A 22,091-nucleotide genomic window follows, 5' to 3' on the forward strand; every position below is an offset into this window, starting at 1 on the left:
ATGTTCCTTGTCTCCTGCTCCATTTAATCTTAGGAGGACATGAGGTCTTGGCCCACACCTCGGGAGTACCAGGCTCGAAAGACTCATTGCTGTTCCTCTCCAAAGTCCTAAGGGGCTGTGTTGCAAATCAAGATGATACCTGACGATTCCAGCTGTCACTCTGCTGAACCCCACATGCATTTATTAATTATTACAACTTGTACTCTTAAATTGTTCACCCGGCACAGCCAGAAGAGGATTGGTCACCACTCCGAGCCTGGTTCCTCTCTAGGTTTCTTCCTAAATTTCTGCCCTTTTTAGGGAGTTTTTCCTAACTTCCGCAGGGAACAGGTAAATGGGGTCCATTTGGTTCTATTTTACTTTTGCCTTTCTTTCAGGTCATGAACATATTGTCATTTATATAGGACAGAAGGGTTGGGGGAACACACCCAGTGTGGTCTATGTTAAATGCCTTGTGTTGTTGCCTTGGCATGGGTTCAATATAAACAAAATGGCTGCAGCAGGCTTTTAAACCTGACTCCTCTGAATCGTACAGCATGCCAGATGGCCAGAGGGGCGCGCCAAATTCTAGGTTTGGGACTGGGAGCTGACCTAACACTCTCCAGAGGGAATAAAAACAAGACTGCCCATAAGACTGCCAGTCATTTCAACCCAGTAAATTTGTGCATTGATTTTGAGGTGATTCACAGAAAGGCTTTCCAGTTTGATGTTTTTAATTTATTCTTCACAAAATGTTATGTTTTAACCAAGTACACCATGAGCACATCACCGTAAGTAAATAAAATGCAATTCACTTTTTTTTGCTGAAACATGGACATCATTTTGCATAATACACTACGCATATTGGATTCCATTCTATAGGTTAATTAGGTTATTACTGCATTGTTATTTATCTGTATCCCATACATATACACATTATAATTACATGTCCTTACCAGTATTATAACCATTAACCTTTTACATTATAGTCCTACATTATAGGCCCATTCCCAGTCTATCGAACACTTTGGCATAGGTGACTGGGAAGCCCCCAAATATATTTTTTGTAATGTTAAATCATTAGTGTTTGACTTAAAAATCACAGTGTCTGTTCATTTGAAAATATTATTTGAGAATAACCTGAAAATATATGTCTTAATAATTAATTTCCATGAGCCTTTGGGCTTGTTGTGAAGGCAATTATGGGATGTGCTTCAGCCTACCCCATTCCCCAGATGAACAGTCTTTGGTCTACCAAGAATCAATCCTTCCACCCTAAATCGTATCTAAATCCAGTATCCTTGATATGAAGGCCCTATTTTTAGTCAACTGTTATAAAAAACAAAATGTCTAACTAGTACAATATTCTTAATGTGTTTCTGAGCCTAGTCTTGTCACCTTTTAATTAAATGCCTTTGACCAGGTTGTCACTGTAAAGGAGAATTGATCTTCAACTGATCTTTAACCGGGTTAAAATTATACAAATCACACGCCCAAGTTTGTTTCGTGTCCTCGTTTCTAGTTTCATCCGGCTGTGCTGCAGAGTCACTGATGATACATTTCACATTTACATAATATTATTTAGGTCTCACGGTGAGGCAAAATAATAAAACAAACCGGATTATCTACTTGACTGGACAGCCCCTTGTAAACTAGATCTCTTGCGTTTTCTCAGTGGGCATAACAAACAACTTCGGGCGGAGAGACCCGGGAGCATGCATTCCGCGGCGGTTTTCAGGCGGTGTCTGCTTGGGACCGTGGCAGCAGTGAGCAGGGGAGAAAGCTCTGTCTGACAGCAGCCAGCCAGCACCCACTACAGAAATGGCGGAGGGGGAGTTGGATGTGGACTCGCTGATCGCCCGGCTATTAGAAGGTGAGTTTTAGCTAAGTCTTTCTACTATATAAATGACATTTCAAATCAGACTACTGGCAATTGGACTCAAACACACTGTCCTTGTTAGTTTACAATGGGAGGCCGTGGTTTGAGGGAAGGAGAGCCAGGAGTTTTAGTGTATAGGTTTACCCGTCACTTACCCCAAACACTCGCTCAATTATAAGCGTTTATCTGCCGCTCCTTCTGCCAACCATATCGCACTCTGTATGTAATCCGGGTGAAAATCGATCCAACTGGTGCTAAAGTGATGTTATTTCGAATTGTTATGATAGGTTTTGTTGTTTAAAAGTTGATCTGAAGTGTTTGTTTGGATTACACTGTTACTGGTATGATGGTTAATGTATGCCTAGGCTATTTTAGGAAAACAGAGTATTGGGTAGTTCCTCTAGGCTGCTAACGGATGATTTAGAGGTAGAAACGCAATCAATCGATCTAGATATCGATGTGTTTTTATTTGCAAAGTGAACCGTGAATCACAAGTAATTAGGTAAGTTACTGTCTCCTGACCCGAAGGATCCCGTAAGGCTAATAACACACAGCAGTAAGATGCGTGCTGAAATTACACAGCCTCATCATTCTGAACTCTTTCAACTAATTGGTCTTTTGAGCCATTAGATGATACATTTTGCCCCTAAATGGGCAAAAGATAAGAATTGGAATTCCTGTGCAAAGCAACCTTTTAGAAAACAGGAATTTGGGGAAATGGTCTGGCCTTGTCATCTGGAAGAATTAAAGGGCTTCGTTTACACTGGTAGACCTATTCTGATATGTTACCAGTATTTTTTGTTAGTGACCAATAAAACACATTTTGCTGACAGACAAACAGATTTGGACTGCCTGTGTAGTTCACTGCTCCCTTAGTAGTGCTGTATTTTGTACCAGACAAAGGGACAAGCTGCTCTCAACACACGTAGGCTATTTTATCATTGTAAACTGCACTCAGTAAAGTGCAATGCATTTGGGTATTAACTACTTGTTTGTTCAGCATTTAGAATTTTGACAGTTTTAAATTAAGATAATTTATGCTTAAAAGTGTCATTCTGAGATTGTTATTAATTGATTATTAACGCACAACAGAATTGAAGTGTCAACCTCAAAGTTCTTGCATCAATATAAGTACTCGCCGTGTGGGAAACCTATTTGCTTTCAAAGAAAGCCTGTTATTGTGCCACCAGCCAGTGTTATGGAATACGTTTGCTGGCTAACGATACCCCAGTGTTATGGGATCAGTTAGCTAGCTAACGATGCCCCAGGGAAGAAAGGCTAAATAAGGAATTTTCAGGAAGGTGATGCCACATGCTCATTGGAACAAAAGTCAAATACCATCGCTTCTCCAGTTTTCTTCTGTAAACCAGTATGTGAAGTACTTCTGAAGAAACGTCAAGAGCGTACGCACACCAGCCGATACACCGAGTGGAGTGCAGCGCTAGACTCCGTGTTAAGTACACGCCATGGACGATCAAAAGTTGCCGAAGTCCCTTGTTTTACCCCTGTCCAACGTTCAGGCGAACAGTAACAGAATGCTTTGACGTCTGTCCGCCAACGTGACTCACGTCGCCGACCAGGAGTGGTCCAGTTGGATAAATCAGGCAGTGTACCTCATAAACTGCATAGAAGGAAAGGTAGAGAGCGAGGCTGCCGCGAGGAAACTCAGAGGCGGTTGTTGGCAGGAACTGATTCTAATGACTTCCAGATGTCTCTCCGAGCAGCAAGCTAGCAGGAGGATCGCTAGGAGAGCTAGTTTTTTGCCATGCTGCTTGGGCCATTTCCTCTCCTGTTGGCAGCTGACACAATAAACAAATATGGTGAACAAACAAGCCTTAGAGGTGCGGTCAGAAAGTCAGCAATAGACCCCCATCGGGGACACACACAGACGCACACTCTTCAAATGTAGAATGGTGTCTCTCCATTTTCTTTTATAGGAAAGCCATTTTAAAAGATAAACAAGTAGATGTGAAAGCTTCCCTTGGAAGATAACATCTCTCAGTCTTACATCACTTGGTTCTGGTTCGACATGTACTGCACTGGTTGGGCTGTCGCTTGATCGCTAGAATATACTGACACTACTCGTTGCCCAAGACCTTACATTAACCTTACATTAACTCTGAGACATAACCTGTACAACCGGGTCATACCACGAGACCTAACCTGTACAGCCAGGTCATAACCCGAGACATAACCTGTACAACTGGGTCATACCACGAGACCTAACCTGTACAACTGGGTCATACCACAAGACAACCTGTACAGCCGGGTCATAACCCGAGACATAACCTGTACAACTGGGTCATACCACAAGACATAACCTGTACAACCTGGACATACCACAAGACCTAACCTGTACAACTGGGTCATACCACGAGACATTACCTGTACAACCGGGTCATAACCCGAGACCTAACCTGTACAACTGGGTCATACCACGAGACCTAACCTGTACAACTGGGTCAGACCACAAGACCTAACCTGTACAACTGGGTCATACCACAAGACCTAACCTGTACCACTGGGTCATACCACGAGACCAAATTTGTACAACTTGGTCATACCACGAGACATTACCTGTACAACCGGGTCATAACCCGAGACCTAACCTGCACAACCGGGTCATACCACTCGACATAACCGATACAACCGGGTCATACCACTCAACATAACCTGTACAACCAGGTCATGGCACACGGCACCAAACACAAAAAAATACGAGACTGACCAACAGGTTGTTTTTATTTATTTTTTCCAGTTTCAGTGTTTTTCCACTGAACACTGTCCAGTGTTAGAGGTTCCTGGTTACCCCTCAAGGTTGTTCCCTACAAAATGGAGAGCCCTAGTACCACTCAGCCCCTGGTCAACCCCTTCATGAACTCTCTCAGATCCCTCATTAAATGTCAACAGACCCAGCTGTCCCCTCTTATTAGACACACACACACACCACCTTTTTGTCTTTTGATGGTGTGTGAGGAACAGGCGATAGGTCCAGCAAGAGAGCAGGAGGAGCCTGTATTTCTACTACATAGTTTTCCTAGTGAGCTAGCGATAGCCAGAAACTACTTTACCAGTGAGGAAAGCCCCATGGGCAGTGTAACGCAATGTTTTTCAAGATTAAATCTGTCTCTTTCTGTGAGACTTTGGCATGTAGAAGTCTGTCCGTCTCTCATTCTCAATAGAAGATGTATTGTCTCGTCACAGTTGGCTCTCTGACACTAATTGAAATTCAAGACATAAACGTGCTTGCTGGGAATGCACAGCGACAAATTCAAATGTAACTCTTTCCCTATATCATCAAACTGAATTCGTTATAGTTGTCTCCAAGCTGATTTCGTTTTTGTGAGGAATGTGTAATGTTTGCACCTGCACACCCACACAAATACACAGACACACACACAAAGTAGGTGCACGGATGACAAAGAATTGACCTGTCCCTGGTGTGTGTGGGTGTGTCCAGTCCAGGTATGTTGCACAGCAACATACAGTATGTAGCATGTATGTAGCATGAATTTCCTATGTAGTTCTTTATGCCCCATAACTCTCATTTGTTTAAATTAGTCATGTGTTTAAATGCACTGAAAACTCCTTCCGCTACCTCTCTCTTCAACTCTATATACAGTACCAGTCAAAAGTTTGGACATACCTACCACTTCAAGGGTATTTTGTAATTTTTTCTATTTTCCACATTGTAGAATAATAGTGAAGACATCAAAAATATTAAATAACACATATGGAAGCATGTAGTAACCAAAAAAGTGTTAAACAGATCAAAATACATTTCATATTGTAGATTATTTAAAGTAGCCACCCTTTGTCTTGATTACAGCTTTCCACACTCTTTGCGTTCTGTCAACCATTTTCATGAGATGAACACCTGGAATGACCTTCAATTAACAGGTCTGCCTTGTTAAAAGTCATTTTGTGGAACCTCTTTACCTTTTAACCAGTTGTGTTGTGACAAGGTAACCATCATAATAGCCATCATTATGGTCTTTTCTTTTGGTTACTTCTTGATTCCGCTTGTTATTTCACAGCTTTGATGTCTTCACAATTGTTCTACAGTGCGGGTGGAGGTGGTGGAAACTGAGCAGTTAGCTTTGCAGTGAACCTGCGTTGTTCCTGTTTACGCGACGCTCCCATTTTATTCCGGGTGGAGGTGAACTAAGGCAGGTGGACTGTGGACCAGTGTGTGCAGCGGCCGGCTGTGCCCTGCCTTGCCACGCTGCACCCATTGCACGCATCACTTCAGACCGCGTCCCACGGGTCAGAGTCACTGTAGGGGTTAGTGGCGCCTTTTGGGACCCGTGCTGTCCGGGTACCCTTAGAATGGACCGGAACCCGAGTTCCTCACTGATTTGTTACCTTGCACCGATGACCACGGAAGACCTGTATGGAAATGTGGCCATATAATTACGCCCCGCGGTTCGGTGGTTCGAAAAAATATGTTGTGTCGACGGGGATGATGGATAGAGAATGGCTGAGGGAAGAGAATGGATGAGTGTTGAAGAATGCAGCGAGGGGGTGGTGCTAGACTTGTAGGGAACCAAACAATGATGGGGCCTGTGTGTGGCGCGGAGTGGGCAGAGGGCAGCCTCCCCCTGGCACCATCCACTGCATAGCACCAGGCTAATGGAGACTTCAGCCGGAGTGCCTCTGCTGATAAACTGCTCTCACTCTCCGCTCTCTCTCCTCGCCGCTCTTATTCGGTTCTCGTTATTTTCTCTCCCTCGTTGCCGTTTTCTCCCTTTCTATATCGCCAACACAATGACGGCCATTCACCCTGACGCGACGGGGAACAAAAAAAAAAAGGAGCCCTGAAAGAAAAAGGAGTGAGAGAAAGAATTATGAAATGTCACAGAAAAGCAGTTGGGGGATTTCTGCTCGACATTCCCTCCCGTTCTTAAACTCGAGTCGAATCGCTGTGTGTCCATTGTGAGGTCACCGTTTTCCATCCGCTGTGTGTGCAAAAGGGGGATGTGGGGGGGGGGGGTTAGCTGAACCAGTGGCCCGGTGCCCGGTGGGAGAAAGCGAGATGCATGACAACAACAGAGCAGAATGGAGATGGAGACCGGCTAAAGGTCACAGAGGCCGTTGCCATAGTTACCGTAGGCGATCTGAGAAATTGTCTGGTTGTGCCTGGAAACTTTTTGAAGTGCTCTCCCTCAGTCCAGAGTGACAGCTTCCTCCTACCTTGTCTCTGAAAGAGGACCCATATATGGTAATGGCTGAGAGAAGCACTGTCTGCCTGTTATTTGAAGTTTGTTCCCTATAAGCCAACATTAGCTGGACTCTGCACTTTTAAATGGGTGGAAAACGGTTCAATCCGCCTGACCCCTTTTCTTAATAAAACCAAAATATGTTAGAAGAGGCCCATTAAATAACTGAATGCCTTGACTACCTCTATGGATGTCCAGAAAACATAGTACTCACAACATTACTCCCCAACACCCGTCTGTTGAGCCCATGTTCCAAATATTTCATTGCATAAAAACAACAACAAATAGCCAGCAGCTCGGTGTAGCGTGTGAGAGTAAACACTTCAAAATGTGAACTAGTGTCTTTCTGCTCTGGGTTTTTCATTTTCACAGAGAAAGTTATTAGTTTAGCTTTTTAACAGCTCAAAATGTATCCCATTCTCATTCAGTGAATGAAAACACACACACACAGGGAAGATCTCATCTTTTCCAGACCCATTGTAGGAGAGCCTAGGGATTCAGCTGCCTCACTGAAAAGAGTCTGCATGCCCGTCTCTGCTCATTGGCGGATGTATCCTGTGCCAAGTAACTCATCCAGCTCGTCTTCAAATGAACCCAGAAATGTGTCTGGTTACCACTCTAACTGACATTAAACCTCATCTGATAATTCAATAATCATTGCCTTCTGCTATCAGAATTGTGTAGATGAAGGTTGATTGGCTGAAACTCAAATTTTGCTTCTCCCTGGATGGATGTGGAAACCTTTTGCTATCTTTCTAGTTTTGCCCTTTAGGTTCCATAACATTCACCTAATCGTGTTGGGTGCGGGACTGAGCCTTTTCTTTTCACAATTTCCTGTGCAATGCGATTATACGTGTAACAGATTCACCTGCAAGTTTGATCAGTGATGTATTGTTGGCTGGCCACAGAATCAACCATGTCCATTGACAGGAAGAGTTGAATTGCATAACATTGCTGTAACCATACAAGGACCCATAAATCCCCCGGGCGTGTGTGAGGATGCACGTGTACACTGTGCATGTGTGTGTGTGTGTGTCTATGCGTGACGTAAACCGTGTGGAATGTTGTGTGTCTAATGGAAGGGCCGGGCTTGTGACATCACACACAAGTCACACAGATCCAAAATAGAGGTTTGTGTGTGTGTGTGTGTGTGTGTGTGTGTGGGAAACTAGGACCACGATTCTAGCTTTTAGGGGAGCTGTTCATGAAAATAGATGGAGATGGAAAACGGGGGGAAGAGTTGAAGGACGCAGGATTTAGAAGTTGGTTTTGAGAAGAGGACGTGAACGACAGCAGGTTTCCAAGGGAGAGTTTAGAGAAGGAAGGGAAGGACAGAGATCTGACCTGGCAGATCTAAGAGTACAGCGACTTTGAAAGGACACTTTGTACAGCCATTTGATGGGTCCAGTTGGGTTCCTCCGTTCTCCACTTACACCCTTTCAAGTGTGTATGTGTGCCACAAAACACACACACACACAAACTGTCAAAACACGACCAAATTAGGTGTGGCAACTAAGACAATCCTCACTTAACCCCCCCCCCGACATATGAAGAGGTAGGCAACCAGAGGAAAAGATAATCTCTTTTCAGTTCAAGTACATTTTGACAAATGTACGGTTTAATAGGTGTCCGGCTCATTGTTGGCTATGAAACTAAACAAGGAAACAAGGTGTGTCCACCTATTAGTAAACGTGCTTGGTTAAGACAGCGTGCTGTTCTGGAATGTTCCTCAGGTCACACGGTGGCCGTGACGACACAGCGCATTAGTATTCCCACCATGGGACCAGCGGGGTGGAGCAGCTCCTGTGTCCACCAATCAGCCAGCAACAAACCCTTATGCACACCTGGTGTGTTGCCACGGAGACTGCCGGTGGTTCTGCCCCTCTCCATTGAGCGCTGCAGTGCAGTGAATACAGGGGGCGGGATTTAGTGGGTTGACAACTCCCATGAATCTTCCAGTGGGTGTCATCTTAAGGCAATGTCACCCGGCGGACGGGCTGACGGACAGCCCGGCGAGGATGACGCTGAGCGTGCATTTCAAGCCGCCACCAAACTGTCAACTAATAAGCTGCTTTGCACTACACTAAAACTCACTTCATCTGCCTGCACATACATGTTCTCTCACTGCTTTCCATGTGAATCGGTCTGTCATTTACTCCCTAATAGTACCTGTATTATATACTCTCACCACCTATTTGTATATGAACTTTAGATTTCCCTGTATTTAGTCTGTCAGTGTTTTGTGTGTTTAGTCTTGAGTGTGTGTTTTACGCTTCCGTGTAGTTTTACGTTTCTGTGTAGTTGCTTTACGTCTCTTGTGTAGTTGTTTTTCATTTCAGTGCAGTTGTTTTACATTTCTGTGTAGTTGTTTTACATTTCTGTGTAGTTGTTTTACATTTCTGTGTAGTTGTTTTACATTTCTGTGTAGTTTTACATTTCTGTGTAGTTGTTTTACATTTCTGTGTAGTTGTTTTACATTTCTGTGTAATTTTACATTTCTGTGTAGTTTTACATTTCTGTGTAGTTGTTTTACATTTCTGTGTAGTTGTTTTACATTTCTGTGTAGTTGTTTTACATTTCTGTGTAGTTGATTTACGTTTCTGAGTAGTTGTTTTACATTTCTGTGTGCTTACATGTGCGGTCCCCTCTAGCCCAGGGGTGGCTGAGGTGTCTGATTTGCTTTTCCGTCAGCTGATCCAACACAGACCTGCAAACACATCACCACCGTTTTGAGAGCGAGAGGTGGAGGGGTTGTGTGGAGGTTCTGACAGTAACACACACACCAGTAAGAATGAAACCTGAGGAGGTCTGTGTGTGTGTGTGTGTGTGTATGAGAGCCCATGCCCACTTGAAGTCAGAAGGTTTGTTAACATATATTCCTCTAGAGACCTAAATCAAACGGTAGCAGATAAACTGCTGAATGTCGTGGTAAGGATAAGCCTACTACCACTAAGACCTCCAGGCTTCTTGTTTACACGACTCTCATCGGGATACTAGAAATATTATTATGACGTGCTTGGATGAGGTGTGGGCTTGGGGGAAAAGGCTGAGTGTTGATACAGCTTGTTTAAGGTCTGCGTGCAGAAATAGCCAGGTCACGTTGTACCAGACCACTCTTCCAGGGCTATGCAGTGTCTCCTTGACTGGAGGGAATCTCTGCCCACACCCCATGTCTAATCTGCAGTCTTCCGTGACAGTAAAATGGGTAGCGGGGGAAATACAAAATGGAGCACACGTTCAGGAAGAAATGTGGCAATGAATCTGTCTCGCGTGCTTTTGGCCAACTGTCTGAATTTGTTTTTAGTTTCTTTAAGACTGAATATTTTTCGCTTAACATTTTATACTAAATATACTGAATATTTATAAAAAATATTTTAGACTGAATTAGATTAGAGTTTTTTTTTTTTTTACTGAATATATTTCCGCTTAATGTGTTTTCAGCGATTCCGCTGCATGCTAGGAAAACCCTTTTTCGCGGTTATGACTCAAGAAACGTCCGACGATTTGTGCCCATGGTTGACCTCATCAACATTTCTCTCGGAGTAGCCGATTTAAATGGGTGTGTGACCTAAATGTGGCACGGAAATCACGTTTCTGTAAACCTTCCTAAACTGCCCTGGTGTGAGAAAGTGCTGTCCCAGCCTCGCCCTTGTCATTCTGAATGGCCGTGTTGTGTTGGCGCTCCCCCCAAAACACTCACCCTGTTTGGCTGTTTCATGAAAACCCTCGAGACACTGGGCCAGAGTGACTGGTTGTGATTGTGAACAGACTTGAAACACTCAAAGGGAGTGCGGGAACCTGCTCTCGCATCCTAAACTGGACTAGTCTACACCCCATGCTCCTTCACTTTACCCCAAATAGTGAAGAGTCACAGTCAGTGACATAATGACTTTAAGTTCATAAGTGACAGTACACTTTCGAAGCGAAGTTTGTCAGGCATTTTGAGACCTCTAAAGTGGTCTTGTGGCAAGATGCCACCAATGCTGTTGGGAATGGTTTTGTCTTTTACATTATTTTCTGAAGATGTCTGACAATTTATTTTATGAGTGAAATATGCCTTTTTCAATGTTCAGGCACCCTTGGCCATTAAACCTGTCTGTCTGTTTCTGCATCAGTGCGCGGATGTCGCCCGGGGAAGATTGTGCAGATGTCAGAAGCTGAGGTGAGGGGGCTCTGCATCAAGTCCAGAGAGATCTTCCTCAGCCAGCCCATCCTGCTTGAGCTGGAGGCTCCCCTCAAAATCTGTGGTAAGTGGTGGTGACGATGAATCCCGGTTACTTCACACCTTGGCATCCCCTTCGCATCCAGTGGGATTATTGATGTCCACATAGGAAATCGATCACGCGCTGCCCTTTTTTAGACAACGCTAACCCCTGTTTCAGTCGAAGCTCGGGTCAATATGGCCCAACAAGTTGGTACCTCACGCTGTCAATACTCATACATGTTACTACTATGAACACTTTCACTTCCAACACGATATGTCAGAGAAAATGTGTCACAGTATTTGTCTTGGAAGTACGGCGTTACTGTCACGGTTTTGCTGTTGCAACTGACAATGTTCATATCATAATATAGATCTGATTTGTGAACTATGGATTTAGCTTAGGAATATAATGGTACCATCCCTTATAAAAATTTACCATGTTACTACTGTGGTACTTTTTGACTCCATGTTACTACTGTGGTACTTTTTTACTCCATATTACTACTGTGGTACTTTTTGACTCCATATTACTACTGTGGTACTTTTTTACTCCATGTTACTACTGTGGTACTTTTTGACTCCATGTTACTACTGTGGTACTTTTTGACTCCATGTTACTACTGTGGTACTTTTTTACTCCATGTTACTACTGTGGTACTTTTTTACTCCATATTACTACTGTGGTACTTTTTTACTCCATGTTACTACTGTGGTACTTTTTTACTCCATGTTACTACTGTGGTACTTTTTTACTCCATGTTACTACTGTGGTACTTTTTGACTCCATGTTACTACTGTGGTACTTTTTGACTCCATGTTACTACTGTGGTACTTTTTGACTCCATGTTACTACTGTGGTACTTTTTTACTCCATGTTACTACTGTGGTACTTTTTTACTCCATGTTACTACTGTGGTACTTTTTTACTCCATGTTACTACTGTGGTACGTTCAGTTGTCCCATGATGCTACTCTCGAGCTTCCACTCACCGAATCATTCAATTAATGGAATCATTCATCACGCAATGAAAAGTACGAATGTACAAACATGTTGTTTTGAGGGAAAATCCTTTGAAAGTACAGGGAGCTAGTTAATTTTTCCCTGCTATCGAAATGTGTTTCTCTTACCCATGTTTTCCTTATCCATGAGATTTACACTGTCTCTTGTGCAGCCAAGGAAGACAGAAAATGTGTGTCCAGGTGGTGGTTGTGTGCACATGCTTGTCACTGAGAAACGTGCACAACTGCTGGTTGACAGAGCAATGGGCCTTCCCTGTTCTGACCCTGCTGTTTGAGTGCTGGGAGTTACTATGCGCTATTGGTTATCCTTCAACCACTGAAACATCCAACTCCTCCATTGCTTTTTTAGTGAGGAATTACTTTTGTTGACAGGTAATGTGCAACCCTGTTTCCAAAGAAGTTGGGATGCTGTGTAAAAAGTAAATTAAAACAAATAATTGACACCCTGTATTCAATAGAAAATAGTACAAAGACAACATATCAAAGGTTGAAACTGGGAAATGTTATTGTTTGTTGAAAAATATAGGCCCTCTTTGAATTGGAAGCCAGCAACACGTTTCAAAAAAGCTGGGACAGCGGCAACAAAAGACTGGAAAAATTTTTTTTTCCCGAAAACAATAACATTTCTCAGTTTCAACATTTGATATGTTGTCTTTGCACAATTTTCAATTAAATACAGGGATAAATGTTTTGCACATCATTGCATTCTGTTTGTATTAGTATTTTCTTCAGCATCTGAATTTCTTTTGGGAAATTGGTTTGTAGTAATTATTTATACTTTATATTTATTATTGTATAAATAAAAGTACCACAGTAGTACCATGGCATAATATCTAATGGGTACATGTTGACTGCTTGTGTATTTTCCAGGAGCTTGCTCGACATATTAGCCTTATAGCTCACTGAATGGTTCCGTATCGTTTGCTAGAGTTTGGCCGGACCAAGAAGTTTGAGTTGCTCTGCTAAATGCGAATTTGGCTCGAATGGGTTTCGGCTTTTTTTTTTTGCTCTCTAGACATGCAGCTATTATTAGATGTATAATAATAGTTCGATTAAAAAAAAAATCTTTTTTTCATAGTCATGTCATTTTTGTATACTTTGTAGTTGTATACTAAACTCCTAAACTTGCCTGACACCTTGACCACACATGCTGATCGGGAACCCTTATTTATTAATTGCAAGTGTGGATGGATATGCTACAGTCCTTAGGTTATTCATTAATTGTACTAAGTGTGGATGGATATGCTACAGTCCTTAGGTTATTCATTAATTGTACTAAGTGTGGATGGATAGGCTACAGTCCTTAGGTTATTCATTAATTGTACTAAGTGTGGATGGATAAGCTACAGTCCTTAGGTTTCCTCTTTTTTCTCCTCCGTCCTCAGGTGACATCCATGGCCAGTACACAGACCTGCTGAGGCTCTTTGAGTACGGGGGTTTCCCGCCCGAGGCCAACTACCTGTTCCTGGGGGACTACGTGGACCGAGGCAAGCAGTCTCTGGAGACCATCTGTCTTCTGCTGGCCTACAAGATCAAATACCCCGAGAACTTCTTCCTGCTCAGGGGCAACCACGAGTGTGCCTCCATCAACCGCATCTATGGCTTCTACGACGAGTGTGAGTGGAACGGCCGCGGGCACGTTCATAAACTCACGTTTGTCCGGCGGATGATGGTGATCGTGGCATGAACGGCTTGTCTTTATTAAAAAAGTGACACGCCGCAACAGTCATCCCTCCTCTCGTCCTCCCTTTAAACAAACCATAGTGCTTTAGGCAGGGGACAGCGATCGATTAATTGCGGGCTGTCAATTCACAATTAAAGGGACTCGTAAATTAAATACAACATGGTCCCTTTTACACACACACATACACACACACAAACACACACTCAAGTTTGTATGGCTATCCTCATGGGGACCAGAAAATAGAAGTTGTTTGCTCCCTTGCCCTAATCTTAAACCTAAACCTAACCCTTGCACTAACCCTAATCTAAACCTAACCCTAACCTCAATAAAGTAACATTTATGACTAAAAGTTACCTAGATGTAATGCCTAACCTTAACCCTTAACTTAACCAACAACGCCTGGACCTTAAAGAAACCCCAATTCTAAATCTAAAATGAAACCCTGAGCTGGAAATGGACTTTTGCCTCATGGGGACCGGCAAAAGGTCCCCATGAGTCAAATTTATTCTGGTTTTACTATACTCATGGGGACATATGGTCCCCATGAGTATAGTTAGATCTAAAACACACACACACACACTTTGCCTCATATTTTTTTTGCAAAGAATAACTCATCCATTCGACACCCTCTGTAGCTATAAAGGCACATTAATACATTTACAATAATAGAAAAATAACCGTCTCCGGGATTTACCCAATCCCAGGTGGTATTACATGGGGTGTATGTTTTATTCTTTCTCCAGGTAAGCGAAGATTCAACATAAAGCTGTGGAAGACATTTACCGACTGCTTCAACTGTCTTCCCATCGCCGCCATTGTGGATGAGAAGATCTTCTGTTGCCATGGAGGTACGCCACACAGGAGCGGTTCCTCAGGCTCTGGTGTTGTTGACTGTTCAGCAATGTCTTGCTCTGGGATGGTAACGATTAGCGAATCAAAAGTGAAGTGCATTTTCTCTGTGCGTTCGGGAAGGTTTGTGGGTCTTTCCTTTCAGCTCGTGTAGCGCAGAACCACCTCTTGGTCACTATCGTGTTTACATCTCTGTTCAGTTTATAATTGTTATCCAGCGGGGGAAATCGTGCAATAATGTGTTGAATATGAGTCATGACTGTAGCTGAATGGCAACGGGAGAACTGGCTGTGCGATGCAGTATGTTCCCTTTCAACTGCACAGCTCACCTTGGGAGTGCGTGTGGTTTTTACCTGCGTTGGATTGCTGCTAGCTAAGTGTCTGTGTTCACTGGTCCCCTCCCAGGCCTCTCTCCAGACCTGCAGTCTATGGAGCAGATCCGTCGCATCATGAGACCTACAGACGTCCCTGACACAGGTACGGTACACACTCACACACACACACACACACACACACACACAGTTCATATACATACATGTACACACTAAGGATGAAACGGTTACCGGTTTCACGATAAACCACTGTAAAATTCTTGACGGTTAGTATTACCATCTCAAATTTTAATGATCATTGAAACCATGTTTGATTATCGCGGATTAAAATCACGCTGTAAATACTGTCCAGCATCAAAAGTCTGACACAGGCGAGGCAACAGTCTGAAACAGGCGTGGCAACAGTCTGACACAGGCGTGGCAACAGTCTGTCATAGGCATAGCATGCAACATGGGTTTTGTTTTGTGTGAAAACATGGCGGAAAGTAGTGACAGCGTTCGGGAGACTGAAGCCCTTCTAAGAGGATCAAATCCGAAGTGTGGTATTTTGGGTTTTTTAAGAGTTCTGATGGAAACTTAATCGGAGACAGTTGCCCTGTCTGCAGAACATGCACCAAAAAATTGCATCTTTTCAGTCACCACCCACTACTTTATAGCAAATGCAAGGTAAGTTAAACCGGACAAAGTAAATATGCTGACATTTTTAATCTCAAGTGAATTCATTCATACAGGATGTTAGGCCAGAAGCACTTTATTTTTTAATTAAGGAGAAAACCGATGTACAATCAGTGCTGCTCATTTGATTTGTTTACATATTTAGTGTTGTTTTAATGTCAACACCTGAACAGTAGAGTTGTTTACATACGGTTGTTTTGTTCTTACATGCACATTAACTTTTTTTACTTGCGTTGCTTTTTTAAGCACATTTGATTTACTTACTTAAGGTTGTGTTCATTTAAACCTGCATTTGGGAAACTTTTACCTTTCATGGCCACACTGTGCCATCTTTAATGTTATTATTTTAATGTTTACGCTCACAAAAAGTGCATAGTGCTGCTAATTTTGTTGTTTGGGTGTTTCCAATATAAAACTTGGTCAAATAATTTCAGCATGTGTATCAGTGCTTTAACATTTCCAGCATTTCAACAATACCATGATAAAACTGATAACCGTGATATGAAATGTTTATGCTGTTTCATCTCTAGTACACACACACACACACACAACTAGCACATTATGTACAAAGACTTGTTGTATTCCCTTATGCGGACAGTAGGGGTCAGTGTTCCCAAAGCAAGATTGTATTGAATTAAAAGCTTACTCAAATGGTATCCCAGATTGCACTATACAGTATTTGATTTCTAACAGTGCTCTTCTTTTTTCAATGACAGCCCTCTTGGCCTTAATCACCTTATAGTTATGTTATAGCAGCAGACTCCATATACTGTACTCAACTGGTATCAAATGAACACTTGGCCAACTGTGCAGAACTGCAAGAAATCAGCTTTAAAACTGCTACATTGAATGGCAGTATCTGCCCAGACCTTTGCAGCCTAGGAAATGTGTGGTCCTTCTAGAAAAAAAAGAATACCTCTGTACTCATGTAGTGGTCATACTGTATCTATAGTGACATCCTATTATGGTTCTGGTCCTCTTCTAGGAAGTCACAGAAAACCCAAAGGGTATGATCCGTTCTAGAGAGCTATAGCTACCTTAAGATAAACTGCTCTGTGTAGGAGTGTCTGCCAATTAAATAACACTGTATGTACACTTTTACCAAGCCAAATATTTCCCCACCAGACCTTTGTAGCGCATCTCCTTTTATGGTTGTGTAAACCACTGGATCACATGGCCATTATTTAGGTCTCATTTCAGTTCCTCTGTGTGTGTGTGTGTGTGTGTGTGTTCCAGGGTTGCTGTGTGACCTGCTGTGGTCAGACCCAGACAAAGATGTTCAGGGCTGGGGGGAGAATGACCGCGGTGTCTCGTTCACATTTGGGGCTGACGTAGTCAGCAAGTTCCTCAATCGCCACGATCTGGACCTCATTTGCAGAGCTCACCAGGTATAACTCAACCGACGCCGTCACTCTCACAGAACAACACGACTAGCCTGAATTCAAGCCTTGGGCCTTGCCTGGACATCATGAACATCAAAGCGTTTTATATTGGTAGCAGGGGTTGTTTTTACAGTTAGTGCTGTGTAGATACACACACACACACACACACACACACACACGAAGAGCAGCGGCATATCCTGGCCCATGTTCCCCTTTTTCCAACTCTATCTGTCCAGTAATCTGCACACCAGAAATACTTGAGGGCTGTGAATTCCTATTCATAATCCAAAAATAAATGTACTACCCTTGCTGCGCTAGTACTGACTGACAAACATCACAAGGAAAGTACTATACACTTAAACTCCTTACATGCTTTCTAGAGGTAAACAACTTTGACAGAACATAATCCACCGAGGTGCTAACCCCCCCCCCTCCCCCCGCCCAGGTAGTGGAAGACGGTTATGAGTTCTTTGCCAAACGACAGCTGGTGACTCTGTTCTCGGCGCCTAACTACTGTGGCGAGTTCGACAATGCCGGTGGCATGATGAGTGTCGACGAGACCCTGATGTGCTCCTTCCAGGTAACATCATTTGTTTAACATCACTGGAAACACTGACATCTGCAGCGGTTAGCCGTCAGTTGTATTAGCGCATTGGCTGTAATTGGGATACACGGACCGATTACATTGTATAATGTGTCCCGCCACACGCCGATGATGATGATACTGTGTAAGAGATGAACCTCTTCACAGGGCTGCGCCTGGGGTCGAACAGCACTTCGCTGCGATATCGTCATATACGTTTCAGTCTATTCTGTCTATCGTTTTTATTGGTCCACATTATCAAAAACGTCAACAGGTTGTGCTTTCCGTTGATTGACTGTCAGTCTCAATAGCCTGATGCTCCGTGTTCATTACTACCGTTTCGATCCATTTACATGTGGCTTGACGGTCTGCGTAAACTCTCACTGTCTAGATCCTGAAGCCCTCTGAGAAGAAAGCCAAATACCAGTACGGAGGGATGAACTCCGGACGTCCCGTCACCCCGCCCCGAACAGCCGTCCCACCAAAGAAACGGTGAGAGAGACGGGAGAGAGAGAAGTAACACGGAGGGACGTTGCGGATGAGTAACGGTCCCCCATTATCCTTTCACCACGTAGAAACACTTAGCCTAAACTCAGACGAAGGAAACATTTTTGATTTTATGAACAACCCTGCTACAATTTTTTGATGTTTTAGTTTTTTTTTTGTTCCACCCTCTGAACTGTCCTATGTCGCACACCTCTCCTCCCCAGCGCTTTTTTTTCTTCAAGAATCTGTGTAACCAACCACACCTGTTTTTTAAGTTGTGTATGAAGGAAACAAAAAGAACGCAACATGGTCATTCTATCTGAATACGCAAGTGTTGTTTCCTCCTCTTCTGTTTTTGTTGTTGCTTTTATTATTTTTTTGGCTACTAGTTTCAGGTTACGTTTCACTCCTTCCCCACCTGTCCAATCGGGACAAGGTGTTTAATGACAGGTGTTTGACGACAGCTGGGTTTTCAATAAATAAAATGGGGAATAAACTATTTATGGGTGTCCAGTGTGGTTGTTATTGATACTGTAGATAATGTGCTTTCTATGCAGGGGGAAAAAACAACTGTTCTTCAAAGAAATTGTACAGAAAAAATACAGCAACATTAAAACATTCCATTTATTGTCAGTGCTTAGTTCAGAAATCCCAAACAAATGCACAGGAGTAGCAATGGTTCTCTTTGCTGAAGAAAACCATGTAACATGTTTTTGTATAGTCATACTGTGTTTTCTGGAGACATCCAATCCCTGCTTCCCTGGCCATTGTGTTTGCACTGTTGGGGTATAGCCTCTAGTTCCATCTAAGAAGTTCTCTGTAAATGCTATAGCCTGACACATACACACCAGTCCTTTTCATCAAAACTTTCATGTGAGGGAAACTAGAATATTTTAAAACAATGGAGAATACAATTCTAGAAACCCGCCAAAGCAACAAGCATGGTTACAATCAATTAGTAATAAGCTATGCGTTCATTCAAGAAAATGATAAATACATTGTTTATTAGTACAAATCTACAGCTTGACAGGGGATTGTTTATTGGTGCATGACAAATTCACTGAATTAAATCTGTCTAGAATTATATTGTTACAATTTAAAATGGCAGGCCCTATAATGGCCGACTATTGGATTTCAGTAGAGCCATGATCTGTGACTATGAAGTGTAAAACGAAATATTGGCCAATAAAGAAACCTCACCCTAAGCCGACTCTTACACCTGTAACAGCTTGTCAGTTACCATCGTCCTTGACCTGAGTTTAAATGCTATAGTTACAATAAGTAAATGACCAAAAGCAAAACACTTAATGAGTGTTTGGTATGGTTAATTTGAGCCCAACAGATTCACAATCAAAACATGAATAGCTGCCACTTCAGTAACAATCACAAAACAAAATATAATTTCAGGTACAGTAAAACACATTAGCTTCTCTTAATTCTGACAGTTTAACGGTTAATGCTCCATTGTCATCTTAAGTGAGGGGTTCCAGCGACAGCAGGTCCTCCTCCTGGTTCAGGTAGTTCATCTTGGGCTAGCATACTAGGACTGCTCTATGACCACATCACGTCATCCAGCAATCAGTTCCAGAGAAAATCGAATCCAGAGAGAAAACATCTCACTGCCAGTAAATCCATGTAACACTGGACTCATTTTACCTTCCCTCGAAAGAGAGGTCCACTAATAAACCCCCACGCCATCACACGCACATCACTGCAATGGAAGGCATGGCAAAAACTTAAACGGGGCTGGTGTTCAACCCTTTCAACTCCTTTTGGAATTTGGTCATATCAAAATGTTTCTATAGCCCTGTTTCATTGCAAACGACCACTACAACTGATTTTGGGGGCGAGCTGAAGATCAGGTTAAAACCAAGTGACTAGATAGAGACATTAATGGGCGGGTTGGACAGGATGGCATTATGGTCTGGGTCAGCGCCTCTCCTGGACCAGAGGACTGTGTTCAGAATGACGCTGGGGTCCAATAAACTGCCTGCCTACATGGAAGAGTAGGACAAAGCAACAAGCTGCTTGGCTTACATCGGTCTGGACTGGTCCCGTCGACCCACTGAATTACATCGTTTTGAACAACCCCGCTGGGACATTATTCTGGCAAAAACAGGATGTGACCCGAGGCTCAGTTGGTAGCGCGTGGAGCCGGTCACATAAGGGATGTGAAGACCACTTCAATAAGCCTCTCCGGATGAAAGCATGTGCTAGATAATACAAAGAATAACAGTACTAAAATTACTGCAACACCTACTTGTAGGTCAGGTGGTTGGACAGAGTCCGAAATAAGTTAATAAAACAGCAGGCACAATTATCTTGAATAATTTCTGCTCCGTGCGGTTTCCTGTAGCTTGGGTTTGATTGCCATAGGGATCCAGTACAAAAACGTATTAACATGTATGCAGTCACTCAATGTAAGAGCCTCTGCAAAATGACATTTTAAGTTACAGGACCTTTCAATAAATTTGGCCTGGATGTTTTCCCAAAGTCCCGTTGGTGTATTCTGGATATCATCATATTCCCTGCTGACTCCAGGAATCCTCACAAGCACAGGGATTTTAAAGTTCCCGGAATGTTGCAATCGTACCAAGCTTTAACTCAATGACGATTTATTTTCGTTTTGTATTTAAATAAGTCTCCACCCTCTTGAATTAATACCTGGTAATTACAGATGTAAATCTGCCAGAATAACCAGTCAGGGTAGGCAACGAGAAATACACTAAAATCTGAGAGTCTACTCACTATTCAAGTTGAACTCCCTAGCAAATCTATTAATAATACATGTGTCATTAGATTGGAAGCATACACGTTTTACTGCACCGTCGCTGTTCCATACATGCATCTACTGAGACTGGCCTGGAATATTCCGTATGGGAAAAATAATTTACTAAATCGATCTCAGCACGTTTGCGTAACACATCACCGGTTTCAAACTTCGTGACTCAAGTAAGCAAGTAGTAGCGGACGATTGCGTGAGAAAAATACGTTGAGCGGATCCAACTTCCCACGGCAATGCAATGCATAATGTGACTCTTTACAAAACAACTGATTAGGCAAAATAGTAGCCTGTCTAATTAACCATCCAAAAACTAGAATTCTGAATCCAGTAAACAAATATACCCTACAAAATCAGGGAAAGATTAACCAACTTTTGCAGAAAACAGCTGGGAAACGATTTGTAAACTCAGTTTATTTGAAAACAATCCATTCACCTATCATTCTGGACGGACCTGGATCGCTGTTGGGCAGGTAATTCAAGTCAGCGTAGCCGGCCCTTGACCAGTGTCAACAGTTCAGAATAGCACACGGAAAGCAGAGCCTGCTAGCATCAACGCAACCACACAGCCACTCGCTTCCATTAATTTTGGAAACTTCTGGTAATATTCTGCCCCTTACGCTGGTGTAAATCCTTCGTCAGTTGTTGGTCTAACTTTTGGCAGAATTTTTTTATTTTCTTCAAAAATAAAGTGGAAAATTATTTTAGATGGACAATGATTTTTGGTACATCCATAGCTACCTAGGCCAGTTTGCTTTGCTAGACGTTTTCGCGGGACTGGAGAGCAAGTTGCGAAAATACTTTGACTGATATGAAGCGACATGACCACGCCCCAAAGGCACATGGGTCATGAGGTTTTCCATACCCATTTGTAAACATGTACTACGCATGCGCTTGCATTCACTGCACTACAGGAAAAGCAGTTTGCGCTTGCATTTCCCTCCACCTTTTTGAGGGGGGGGGGGGGGGGGTTGAACTGGGGTTCAGAAAACCCCAGTTTAGGCAGTGCCTACCCTAA

The 22,091-nt window shown here is 42.9% G+C and overlaps 1 protein-coding gene and 1 long non-coding RNA gene across 3 annotated transcripts; one reads left to right on the forward strand and one right to left on the reverse strand.

Moving 5' to 3' along the window:
* Positions 1-1,599: 1,599 nt before the first annotated feature.
* Positions 1,600-18,792, forward strand: LOC105020693 (serine/threonine-protein phosphatase PP1-beta catalytic subunit). 2 transcript variants are annotated; one of them, XM_010887908.4, is made up of 8 exons: positions 1,600-1,852; positions 11,193-11,324; positions 13,686-13,916; positions 14,728-14,832; positions 15,239-15,310; positions 17,077-17,228; positions 17,668-17,802; positions 18,197-18,792. In XM_010887908.4, the coding sequence occupies exons 1-8, from the start codon at positions 1,801-1,803 to the stop codon at positions 18,299-18,301; spliced, it is 984 nt and encodes a 327-aa protein (XP_010886210.1). In that variant the 5' UTR covers positions 1,600-1,800; the 3' UTR covers positions 18,302-18,792. The 2 variants fall into 2 exon arrangements, with proteins under 2 accessions (XP_010886210.1, XP_019899005.1); XM_020043446.3 differs by lacking the exon at positions 1,600-1,852 and adding an exon at positions 9,779-9,862.
* LOC117594000 lies at positions 18,665-22,021 on the reverse strand. The gene is made up of 2 exons (XR_004575444.1): positions 21,510-22,021; positions 18,665-20,504 (listed from the first exon to the last, which is right to left on the reverse strand). It is a non-coding gene; the product is annotated as an uncharacterized LOC117594000 (long non-coding RNA).
* Between the last annotated feature and the right edge of the window lie 70 nt (positions 22,022-22,091).

The sequence above is a fragment of the Esox lucius genome, chromosome 24, assembly GCF_011004845.1.
Source record: "Esox lucius isolate fEsoLuc1 chromosome 24, fEsoLuc1.pri, whole genome shotgun sequence".
Classification (NCBI taxonomy): Eukaryota; Metazoa; Chordata; class Actinopteri; order Esociformes; family Esocidae; genus Esox; species Esox lucius.